The sequence below is a fragment of the Phyllobates terribilis genome, unplaced genomic scaffold (genome assembly GCF_046119375.1).
Source record: "Phyllobates terribilis strain yellow unplaced genomic scaffold, ASM4611937v1 Scaffold_4__5_contigs__length_816908805, whole genome shotgun sequence".
Lineage (NCBI taxonomy): Eukaryota > Metazoa > Chordata > Amphibia > Anura > Dendrobatidae > Phyllobates > Phyllobates terribilis.
In genome coordinates this window covers 618801480-618814372 of record NW_027362764.1, presented here as the reverse complement: position 1 = coordinate 618814372, position 12893 = coordinate 618801480, and the positions used below count along the sequence as shown (strand labels likewise).

The window sequence follows — 12893 nt, the reverse complement described above, 5'->3', positions numbered from 1 at the left end:
TGCAGGCCTATATGGAAGAGAGTAGTATCTGCTTCAAAGCCTATGAATGTCAATGCAACACAGCAAATAATCTTGATTAAAAATCTACAATGCAGATCTATGTGTTTCCATGGTTAAAAGACAACAAACAGACCCATCAGTCAGACCCACACTCCCCTACTTCTTCTAAAACTAATTTTTTTTTTAAAAGAAGTAGTCAAAATGTATAGACTACAAACCCTGTGTAGCCTGATCCTACTCTCATCCATACATCCACTTCTTTTGACAAAAAAAAAATAGTTTTAGAAGAAGTAGGGCAATGAAGATCTGACTTTGTTGTCTTTAACCATGGAAACACATAGATCTGCATTGTAGACATTTAATCAAGATTATTTTAATTTTTCCAATGACATTCACAGACTTTGAAGCAGATCTGTCACCGGTTGATAGTAATGAAAACAGCATATATTCTGAAATAGATCTACTAGATCTGATGTGGCTGGTGTGCTTACTTAGATAATCAATGTTTTTCAAAATAGTTGTATAATCATTTTTGAAAATCTTCTTCCTCCTAGCCTGATTGGCAGCTCCTCAGTGTCCCTCCTCCCTTCTGATGAAATGTCACACTGTTAATGACAAGCTGCAGCTGTCAGATAAACTGAATGGGCAGAGACTGAATGCACAGGGACTCATCACCTCACCTACTCACTAGCCGGACTCATGGAACGCTTATTTTAATATAAGGAATATCCATCTGATAGATTTTGAAAGTTAGTGAACCAACTTCATCAAGACTAACAAATATGTTAAATTTATGCAGTTTGTATTGTGAAATCTGGTAACAGATCCTTTTTTAAATTATTTGCACAAATAGCACCAGTAAATTGAGATACAAAAAAGTATAATTTAGAACAACTGTTAATGAGATCATAAGAAAAAAGTGATAGAATACAAAAGGATATAAGACTTTTGTCATAGATAGCGAGATAGAGAGATATAGATAGATACATAATAGAGATAAATAGATACATAATAGAGATAGATCGATACATAATAGAGATAGATAGATAGATAGATAGATAGATAGATAGATAGATAGATAGATAGATAGATAGATGTAGAAGAGATTATCCCTTTTCCCCTCCTACGGATCTTCATGATCATCAAATGATTTTACTTTTCCAAATAACAGATGTGAAAACATAAAATCTAGCCAGTTATATTCATGTCTACCAAAATAGAAGAACATTTGACAACCCCATCGTATACATCACCCATTTTTGGCAGTGCAATATAGATCACATTCTTTCTAAAGATAAGAGGTGGTTTTAAGTGTTGACAAAAATGGTAATTGCCTAGGGTCAAGGTACCCCCAAGGAATAGGCTCACTTGGGCAACCTGAGATCAAAAAGAAAATAAAGTAGCACCAACCTTATAGCAAAATAATAGATCTGGGTGCAAAGCTTCCCAGGCAACTGTCCAGTCTGAGAAATAGACATAAGAATGGAAGCAGCACTCCAAAAAAAAATAGTGCAGATTACTGGACCATATTGGCTCATTTGGCAACGTTTCAGTTCGTGATGTGGACCTTTTTAAATGTCACCACATGGGTCAATTTAGTCCAGTAATCTGCATTATGTTTGAAGTGCTGCTTCCATTTTTTTGTGGATAGATAGATAAATAGAAAAACACAAGTACAGCACTAGCAGAAGAACACTATGAAATTGGGTGCAGAAAACACCTTTCGGGCAAAACCAAACCTCAAAATATCCAAAAACGACAAAGGCAGCACTCCATAGTCCAATAATAGAGTCCTGCCTTTGTCGTTTTTGGATAGATAGATAGATGAAAATACAATGATTGCCAATGACAAGTAAAGGAGCCAAACTTTACTTGCAAGGGCTCCAGTTTCTACACATCAGATATTGCCTAGAGAACCCCTGTAGAACATCTGAAATTCGACATAAGTAGCCTGTTCTTTTCTTGCCTTTAGCTATGACATGAATAAAAAATATTTATGAAAGGATTGGTAGAGTGTCTGTTTGCTTTTTGATGTTTTAGGTATGATAATACAGAATATTATTATTCTCATCGTTTCTCACACATGGAAGTTCTTGGAAGAAATTGCTGGTGTGAAAATGTTTATATAAGGTAATTATTCTGGCAATTGTACTTGCCGTATTTGGATACAGTTCTGATAAGCAGTCACTTCTTTTCTTTAAGTTGAGGCAGGTGTTTAACTTTTTGGACTCCTCATTGCATTGGTGGTGAATGTGAATGTTCTCACAGGTATTGACCCGACCTTTCTCACATTTTATATTGTTATTCTCATCTGTGATTGCACAGTTGTTTAATAAGGCAATGTCTGATGTGCTTGTGGACGCAGGCTGCAGAAACAGAAGGTTCTCTATATCATTTGGGCGGCAGTAAGCAAACCCTCTATCTACTTGATTGACAGGAAGAATGAGTGCACTTAGGATTGGACAGTGCTGACCACAAATGTACTGAAGCTTGTCCAATGAGTCTTGCTCTTTTACTTGTCCTCGGTTTCCACTAGCTGTATCAGGATATTCATCCCTTGTAGTCTTCTCAGCATCAGGATGTGGTAAGGGATGGACTTTGTTATCAGACATATGGAAATCCACTGTGGCAAATGATGGTAAACTTGCACTTATTCCACCACGATTTTCTACAGACTCTACGGAAATAGTGTCATGTGTTTTGCTTTTAACTACAGCACCAGATGATTTGGGCTTGAGTTTCGATGTTGTACTTAATGTATCATTTAAGGGTTCAGAATCACTGCCATGGGGCATATTAAAGTAATTGCAGGTAAAATGCTGAGGTTTAACCATATCTTCAAGTTCTGAAGATGATATTTCCGCTAATGGTTGTTTCGTTTTGCAAGAAGAATGCATGTACGGAACTTCATCACTGGTATTATCAAGTAAAGTGTCACCAGATGTTGTTTCAAGATTAATGTACATTCCAGTTGCTTCAGGGGGCGACCTCCTTAGCAAATGGTTTTCCTTTAGTAGCCATCTCCCTTTATCTATGAGTACTCCAATGGTTGTACTCTTGTCTCTATGAGAACCATTTTCCATATTACCATCTTTACTTTCATGTAATTTTTTACTTTGGGAGGATCCTGGCCTTTGGCCGTTATTGTCACCATCAGCAAGGGGCAGCGGTACTGAGACACTTTTTGAACCATCTGGACTGTCCATTTTTATGCTCTTATTACCTGGACTGGATATGGACCTCAATTTGTTTTCTTTACATTCTTGGTTTTCACTGCCGAAGGTCACATACTCATGATTTAACTTATTTGAACATTTTTTGCATTGTGACTTTTTGCTGTATGATATATTTGTTGGACTTTTAGAAGGTTGAATTTTAGATTCTGGTCTACCATAAAGTCTTTCGATGGCTCTTTTAACATACCCTTTTTTACAAGGCTTCTCATGTATCTGCTCCTCTCCACTCTCTGTCATAATTTCACTAGAAGCTCTCAAGGTATCACTTAAACTCTCTTCACTGTCTTGCCGGTAGTCTGACCAATCAGAAGAAATTGGACTTTGCAAACACTTTTGTTCACAGTGCTGAGAAGAAATTTTCCTTTGCTCCATTTCTTGCACCATCATTTTTACTCTTGATGTTTTTTGAGGAGAAAAGGGACATGTTTCCACATTATTCATGGGCATTAATAAAGGTGAATGTCTCGGCGACAAATCTAGAGGATGTTCTTCAGATGTCTGTCTGTCATTTGGTGTTTGTTCTACTCTCTGTAACAAATCAGTATCGGAATTTTGCAATGAATGTTTACATTCTAAGAGACTGTGTTCTATATTTTTCTCCTTTTCATTTTGGCTGCATTCACTAGAGAGCTCTCTGTATGGTTGGGTTGCCAAAAATCTGAAGTCATCTATGTCATCTATCAGAACCTCACTTTTCAATACATCAGAAGTTTCCTTTATACTTGGTATGTCATTATTACACTCATTAATACATTCAGCAGAACCTTCCATACTATTTGGCTGAATTATTGGGGATTTATGTGTTAGATCACTTGTAACACTTTTCATGGTCAAGTTCGATCTCAGCGCTGACTCTTGCAGATCTAAAACAATAGCCTTCAAGTCATCTGCTTTTTCTATTATGGCTAGTTTTTTCAAAGATTGAAGCAAGGTAAATATGGCAAAACTATTGTTAGACTCATTGGGTATATTTTCTATAATATGGGACATGCTCTGCTTTAACTGTAACACTATCAACCAGGCTAGCAGAATCTTAGGTGATGAAGACTCTGGAGCAGATGGAGAAATTGGAAGACTTAGGGACTTCTCCAATCGTCTACAATTAGACAATGTAATATTTGGGGGAGACATCCCATATTTTCCTGCTAGAATTTCCTTTATTAATTCACATGTTATATATTCAGTGTTATTATTCTCTACCTGAACTGCAGCATCAATACTTGACTTCCTTATAACTTCATTTCCTGTCAACCCCATCATTAAATTCTCACTTTTACTACTTTCGTTAAAGGAATTGCATCCAAAATCCTTAAACTGTTGGGCAAATAAATCTGCCAAATGCTGACTTTTTTCTATGAATGATGAGACCACATCTTCATCAAATGGCTGGACTTGCTGGATAGGTATTTCTTTTTCTCCACTTAAGCCTGTACATACAACTTGATTTTCTTCACATTCAGAGTTGTTCTGGTAACCATTAACAGATATTTCATGTTCAACTGAATTACTAATTTCTACATATGGAGTACATGAACCATTACTAGAATTTGTGATGCAATTAGTAATGTCTCCACCTAACCTTGTGGACAGAAATGGTTGCAGAACTGGGAAGGCAACATTAGGAAATATGTTCTTTAACCAGTTTTGAACATAGCTTTCAAGTGTATTTTGGAGAGTAGGAGAGTCATTTTTTTCCAAATCAATGCCATCTGAGCCATTCGTAGCTGTGCTTTCAGTTCCTGTCCTATTTTTTTTCTTTTTTGGACTTTTTGACTTCTTTGATATGTTATGAGGTCCTTTAGATCTTGAGTTCTTTTTAGGCATTATCTCTTCTTGCACAGATTTAATTTCTGTAAGAGAACATTCTGTTTGGTCATTGTCAAAAAGTTGTTCTTCATTTGAGGTAATGGTGCTACTATGGTCTGAGATGTCTTTTCTGGAAATAAGCTCAAGAACATTGTTTTGATTACCATTATGTATAAGTTCATCATTTGCTTTCAGAGATCTTGGCTTCACTTTTGCCATTTGCTTATTGCCCTTTAATTTTCGTGTTGTACCCAATTCAGTTTCATTTTGCAGTGGATAAATGTGAGGAGGAAATATTTCTTCAAACATAATATTCTTTGTATGGTGTGATTCTCCACAAGATGATCCATGTTTTAGTTGCAGAGAATTCAGAATGATGTGATCATCTTGTGGCATATTGTCCTGCTCATGTTTTGTTGGGTTACTCAAAATTTTCTTTTTTTTCTTCTTTTTTGGTGCCAACGATGATGTAGTAGAATGATTATCATTGCTAATACCAGTGTCATTTTCAGAACTTTTTTCTACTTTATCTCCAGAAATGGCTGATGTGTCATCTTCTGCGCTATGTATGTCCTCTGTAAACTTTTCAGAAGGACCATTCACCATTTGTGCTATTTCATTTTCTTGTGTTATCATATCCAAGCATTCTCCATGACTGGATTGCATATTTGTGTCTTTTATTTCCTCTTGTAATGCAGATTGCTCAGAGACTATAACGGAGGTACTCATAGACCTCTTGATTTCTTTAAAATTAATTTGGTCTTGGTGGAACTTCTTCTTTCCTGCTGAATGTGGTCTATCTACCATCGATGTTCCAGTGAAAGACATATAATTACTCCTTTCACATTTCCTCCCCCCTTTTTCATATACTGTATTTTTGTGTAATAGCTCCATGTGAGTGGTCTCTAACACTCCAAAATTGTCATCATTTGTTTTTTCTATTTCATTTTGTTTTAGGCTAGCTTCACATGTAGAATCATCATTGCCATTGATTTCCCGCTCTTGTTTATTACACTCGTCATCATTTATATTTTGTGTTAGTTCATTTTCCATTTCATCGAAAGAAAGCATCTGTTTCATGGTTTCCTGAAGGGTTATCTCTGATGTCCTTTTAACTGATAACTTTTTCTCATGACCTTTTCTAATTCCCGGAGTTGGAGGCCGGTAAAAAGTACACTTCTCAGTTCTGGAAGAAGATGTTGTATATGTGTTAGTATTAATATCATTCTCTTGTAATTGATTAGCTTCCATTGTGTTTATGTCTTCATCACTGGATTTGCAATTCATGCTTCTTACAGGAGAGTCCATGACATCTATTGTTTGAGTTTCTGGATTTACAGAAGAACAAAATAACTTTTTGTTGTTATGAGAGAGTTCAGCTCGGCTTACTGTAGTTGACCAATTAATGGTTTCATCTTCTCTTATTTTAAAACGAACCCTCATCTCTACAGTCATTGTACCATCTGAATTAAGGTGGACAGTTTTTTCAATGTTGTCCCCAGGAGATATGATTGGCAGTTCTTCTCCAGATTGTGGCCACTGTTGTGTCAGATGTATTTCATTGTCAGGTGAGTGAGTACAATCGACAATGTTATCATCTGTAGTATATTCATTGGCTGATCCCTGAATATACTCTTGACTAATCGGACTTGTTAAAAGAGATTCATTCATTTTTACTTCTAAAGTTCAAAAGCAATGCATACAGGCAAGAATAGATGAGTAGTGAAAAGAAGGTGCAGAGTAGATATTTCCAGATGAAGACAGTATGTAGATGCAGTCAGGAAATGAAAGAAAAAGATAAAAAAAGAGAATTATGGAAGTGAAACAAATAAAGCATAAATATCTTGAAAAAATATTGAATTCAATAAGGAAAATATAATTGTGGCATATGTTCATGATGTGCTACTGAATAAGAGAAGACATGATGATGATAACAAGATAAGTGAATGTGACAGAGATGCAATGTCAAGTACAGGCCCTCCAAAAAGTAAGGACTTGTGCAGTATGAAGCAAATAAACAATGAATCGCACATACTGAAGGATTTTAAAAACCTGGACAACCCCTTTGTACAACTTCAGTATCTGTGGATACTGTTAAAAGCTTAAAGGAAACCTGTCATCAGGATTGTGCTAAGTAAACTACAGGCAATGTCAGGTTGGCGCTGTTACACTGATTAAAATGATACTTGGGTTGAAGAAATCAGTCTTGTGGTTGATGTATAATCAGTGTTTGCAGTTGTGAGTTAATGAGATTCTCGTGCTTCAGGGCGGCCAGTGGGTCGTTTTTTTTTTGGTGCTCTGGCCTTATCGTCATCATTGTGGGCTTAAATGACAGGTCACTGAACCTTCAGTGACCTGCCTCCTATTTTAAATACTGCACTTGCGCAGTAAATATTGTGGTCTTTAAACAAAAAAATTTGGCTCCAGCAAAATGGCGCCGGCGGCACATGCGCAGTAGCATCTATCTGCAAGCAATGCTCTTAATCTGGCGCAGTGATGATTCTCCAGTGTGGACTCCGGGAATGAACCCTCATGTATGCAATTTGCATACTTCTGGCCATATTCCCTTTAGACGTGTCTGGCATTGCTCAATTCTGTTGTTTAGAGAGAGGTCGCACACGTCTAGTCGGCACACATATGCAAATTGCATACTTAAGGTCAGGCGTCCGTTGCTCCCCGGCACCGGAGAATCCTCACAGCGTGCAGTGTGCGCGTTGTGAGTCTGCAATCACACAGAGTAACTGCAGACTTGTACCCCAAGGCTGGATAACCCCTTTAATGTTTTTAAGCAAAAGGTCTATATGAAAAAGTCTTGGAGTTCAAACCAAAGTCGTATGCCTAAATGGAAAAAAAATTGATTTATATTATAAAGTAATTTTTAGTAGAACAATGCTTTTATTAGTGCCCATGGTCTGAACACAACCCAGAGTCCATGGTCATCTGTAGAATTGATTGGGGTAAGTTATATACATGCAGAAATTAATCCGTAATGCAGATATTTCTTTTGGGCACTATGCATGAAAGGGAAAATGTTAGGACAATTTTACTATACTGGTGTAATGGCTGCAAAGGTCCTAATACAACAATACAAATAACCTGGCAGGTTTCCTTTAAGACACAATGGAAAATCACAAGTATAGTGGTGTTGGGACAGTTGTAGTCTCAGTTGTTGGTGGTTATAGAGTATTGCAATATCATGAGTTATGCTACATCTATAAGTCATGTCCATTATTGTACGAGTATATCTGACAGCTTCTTGGTACACTTCCAACCGTTGTCTTGTTAGCACGGGCATACTTGGCTAAGTATAATTGCCCTGGTGCCAGTTCATCTGATCTGTCCATATTAATTATCTGCGTGATGTCAAACAGTCAATGGGAATTGATAGTGAGCGGTTAGAAAGGTTTGTTAGATTTATTCTACTCACGGCTTTTCATTTCTGGTTTTGATCTTGATTTAGGAAATACACGATGTGAGATCCCAGGTAATTTAGCAGGTAGAAATTCCCTCTCAGACTCATAATTTCCCGGCTTAAAAGGTTCTCTGCCAGCTGCCACTATGGTTCCAGAACTCATCAGGAGGGCATGAGTGCTAAGAATCTAAAAACAAAGTAGTCTTATTAGAAACATAAGCAAAGGTCTAGAACCCTGAGGCTATGTTCACACGTTGCGTTTTTGCAGGGTTCTTTTTTGCTGTGTTTTTTATGCAAATTAATAGCTGCTTTTTACAGTAACAGCAAAAGCTATGGGATGTCAGAAATCTCATGCACATGCTTGTTTTTTTTTTAAGGACTGAATTGGAAAGCTGCTGCGTTTTTGGAAAGTGCAGAATATCACGTCTTTCAGCATTTTTGCAGTGTTTTTTCATCCATAGAAAAGCAATGAGTAAGTGTAAAAATGCAGCAAAAATGCTGCTATCGGTGTACAGTAGGATGTGAAATCCATTTATTTTTGTGATTTTTCCAAGTATAAACCAATAATGTCTTGGTATTGTCGCATAAGCATAGATGTTAGTATTTTTTTATTGTAATGTTATTTGCACTTTATTTTTTTAAAGCTATCCTTTTGTTTCTCCCCACCCCAAGTATAGTTTAATTAAATTAATGAGAATAAAATTAGTGATATGTGTTAAAGTAAACAATGACCTACCAATTCAACTTCCCCCGCTCAAAAATACTGACCTATCCAGAAAGGATTGCTGTATTTTTCAGACTACAAGACGCACCCCACCCTAACTTGGGAGGAAAATGGGGGTGCATCTTATAGTCCGAATATTAGCTTACTGGGGGGTTGTGGCGGTGGTGGAGCAGGGTCCCTTCCTAAGGAAGTCGTCGGCGGCAGAAGTGTGGCGATGCTGCGGGCCGGGTGTCGGCGGTGAGCAGAGCGGAATGCATCATTGCTTTCCCTGCGGCTATTTTCCTGAAGATTTGGGCCTCCTGAGCTGGTGTGTGCGCAGATTAGGATCTCAACTCAGCCGAGATCTCAATCTGCACACGCGCCACCTCCAGTGGCCCACAGCTTCAGGAAAATGGCCGCCGGGAAAGTAATAATGCACTCCGCTCTGCCTCACTGCCGACACCGCGCACACAGCATTGCCATACTTCTGCTGCCAACGGCTTCCTGAGGAAGGGACCCTGCTCCCCGCAATGCACTCTGCTCTGCCTCACTGCCGACACCTGGCCCAAAGTATCACCATACTACTTCCGCCAACGGCTTTCTGAGGAAGGGACCCTGCTCCCTGCAATGCAATCTGCTCTGCCTCACTGCCGACACCGGGCCCACAGCATCGCCATACTTCTGCCGCCAACGGCTTTCTGAGGAAGGAACCCTGCTCCCCGCAATGCACTCAGCTCTGCTCTGTCTCACTGCCGACACCAGGCCTGCAGCATCGCACCGCTGGGATACCCCCTCCTCCCACCCAGGGCCTGCAGCATTGCCTCACTTCTGCCGCTGTAAGCTTCCTTAGGAAGAGACCATGTCTCCTGTGACCCTGCTCCACCGCCGCCCTCTAGGTAAGATACCTTAAATTCAGACTATAAGACGGATCTCCATCTTATAAAAATCTTTTTTTCCCATTTTCCACTCCAAAATTTGGGGTGCGTCTTATAGTCTGGTGCGTCTTATAGTACAGTATATACAGTAGACATTTTTAGATGAATTTGCAAAGTAAGTGCACCATCCTCAGCAGGACCAGGTGATCCATTTCATGATGTACATATTATAATATTAGATCTGATGACAGATACTCTTTAACCCTTCCCATGAAGAGCATTCTGGGCCTCAATGACTAGTACAATCTTTTTATTTTCCATGCACTGGTCAAACGACTACACCTTTTTTATTTTTTATTTTAGTAAAGTTGTTTTTGCATCTTTTTGTTGACAAATAGATCATTTTTTACTTTACTATTTTTAACCGTATGCCTATTTTTCACATTCTATTATTATTTAATTAGGTAAGATAAAAATCCTAACATTTCTTTAATTGTTCAGCAGTGAAATTAATATATGCACTCCCTAGTTAAGGTTTATCACTGTGTAATTTTTTTTCACATTATTATTTTTTTTATGATGTTTTCCCCAAAAGGTAAGAAAGACCATTGGGAACTTGACAACTATTACTGTAAGGTCTGTGCTGATTCTAGTAGAATTGTAGATGCTGTTTCATGATCTTCAAAGGAGTAAATGTACTATAGCGTACCAAAAAAACAGAATAAAGCCAATTAATGACCACAGGCGTGACCAGGCGTAATGAATGATCAAAGATGTTGAAAGAAAACTTATCAGGATTTTATACTAATCACACATATGTAAAGGCACTGTAATACTGAATAAATGCATACTTTTCTTGTAGAAATTATTTTTTTTTGTTTTAGAGAAATCCATTATTGAAATATTATGCAATTGAGATGCAAGTGCAGTGGTGTTGTACATTGCACTTGCAGCACTCCTGCCCTCCCTCCCTATTCCCCGCCTGCCTCCTTCCTCCTGTGTCTGACTGACAGGTAACTCTTGTCTCAGTGACATGCTTTCTGTAGGTGAAGGAAAGAGGAATACGGTGGATTCTGAGAGCTGCCGTTAACAGAGGTTAATCCAGGCGGTAAGTATAAAAAACTTCCAATTTATTGGTAATAAATAAATAGCAATAAATTGGAATTTTTTTATTCTTACCTCCTGGATTAACCTCTGTTAGTGGCTTCTTCTGGGATCCACCGCATTCCTCTTTCCTTCACTTGTTATGTATTCTCTCCATTTGGAGCAGCAGCCATGATTGGAATATACATCACTCCTTATGTAGTTGTGCAGCACACAACATGTTCAGGTGAGCGGCCAACCCTCCAACTCACCCTCACCTGTTGCCCACAGTGTTACACAAGGGGCGCCTCTTGCTTTTTATCTCTCTATGCTTTCTGTAGGGAGATCTCGCCAAGCTCCATTATTGCCTGGGGCGGTGCATATGCAGTAGGGTTCTGATGAGGTCATGAAAGCCAGGCTATAAATCTGCACATGCACAATCCCAGGCAACGATGGTGTGAGCAAGAGATCTCACAAGGGAAAGCAGGTCACTGAAGAAGAGTGACCTGTCAGTCATAGATAGGAGGCAGGCAACGGGCTGGGAATAAGGGGAGTGGGCAGGTGACATGTAAATGCAGTGTCTCACCCCGCTGTACTTGTGACTCAACTGCATAAGATTTCAGTGATGGATTTCACTAAAATGACATAAGAGATTTCTACAAGCAAATATGGATTTATTTACCATTAAAGCACCTTTACATACATGTCATAAGTTTGGGTATAAAATACTTATGACAGGTTCATTTTAAGGGGTTATATCCCATCTCTCTCTAGTCTTATGAGTCAGAATGGGTGGGGGGGGTGATTGACAGCTCATGCTCATATAGGGAAGTCCAACAATCAGTGAGGCAATTTGCCCTCTAGAATAAGCCCAGAGTGATTAGGGATTTAAATCAGTGAATCACTGGTTATTCAAAATCTTTTACAAAAAAAAAATATTTATAATTTTTTTTCAGTTTTTCTTGCTTTATCACATGTTGCCTACAGATAATATAGTGCAATGCAACTAGAAGGTAAGGCTAATTTCACAATGGTGTTTTAAGTTCTATTTAACTAATCTATTAATGGAACAGAAAAACAAAACTGCAAGAAATGGATTCGACCAACAACATTTAGTTTTAGTTATGGTGTCTGTCAGTGGCATACAGTCAATGGCGGCAGACCATATGGCCACTATGGGGCCCGTGAGTTGTAGGGCCCGGTGTAAGCACGGTCAGCGGGCCCCCCACCCGGCATCGTACTTTCAACTGTATCGTCATTCTGGTCCTGGATGCCAATACAGTTGAAAACAATGATGGGAGAGGGAGCTGCCATTCCCTCCCCCATCATTCCCCCTCTGCTTCTGAGCTCTGCGATGTCTCAGCACAGAGGGTGTGATCACATGACTACAGTATGCAGAGAGTCAGAAGACCAAAGCAGCGGGGGAATGGAGAGAGGTGAGTATTTATTTTTAACGTGGGGCCCATAATACTGTATGGAGGACTATATGGGGCCATAATTCTGTACGGAGGACTATGTGGGGCCCCTTATACTATTTAGTGGGCTATGTAAGGACCATTATACTATTTGGTGGGCTATGTAAAGCCCATTATACTATTTGGAGGTCTATATGGGGGCCATTATACTATTTGGAGGGCTATATGGGGGCCATTATACTGTTTGGAGGGCTATGTGGGGCCTATTATACTGGTTGCAGGACTATATGGGGGCAATTATACTGTCTGCTGGTCTATATAGGGGTGAGGGGGGCATTTTACTGTTTGCAGGTATATGTAGAG

General features: G+C 38.9%; 2 protein-coding genes across 3 annotated transcripts in view; both read right to left on the bottom strand.

Moving 5' to 3' along the window:
• The window catches only part of RP1 (RP1 axonemal microtubule associated), a 1013486-nt gene that overhangs the window by 902093 nt on the left and 98500 nt on the right, over nt 1-12893 (bottom strand). For both annotated transcript variants that reach the window (XM_073679301.1, XM_073679302.1), the window contains exon 3: nt 8470-8641. In XM_073679301.1, coding sequence (XP_073535402.1) covers nt 8470-8641 — 172 coding nt within the window. The remainder of the gene's footprint in view (nt 1-8469; nt 8642-12893) is intronic.
• On the bottom strand, nt 1844-6775 carry LOC141265778 (oxygen-regulated protein 1-like). Its single transcript, XM_073679304.1, has one exon. It carries the CDS (start codon nt 6711-6713, stop codon nt 2037-2039), a length of 4677 nt encoding a protein of 1558 aa, XP_073535405.1. The 5' UTR covers nt 6714-6775; the 3' UTR covers nt 1844-2036.

What these genes read in the sequence shown, in the direction of transcription:
- LOC141265778 (XM_073679304.1), bottom strand. Translation starts at nt 6,713, where the DNA reads ATGAATGAATCTCTTTTAACAAGTCCGATTAGTCAAGAGTATATTCAG.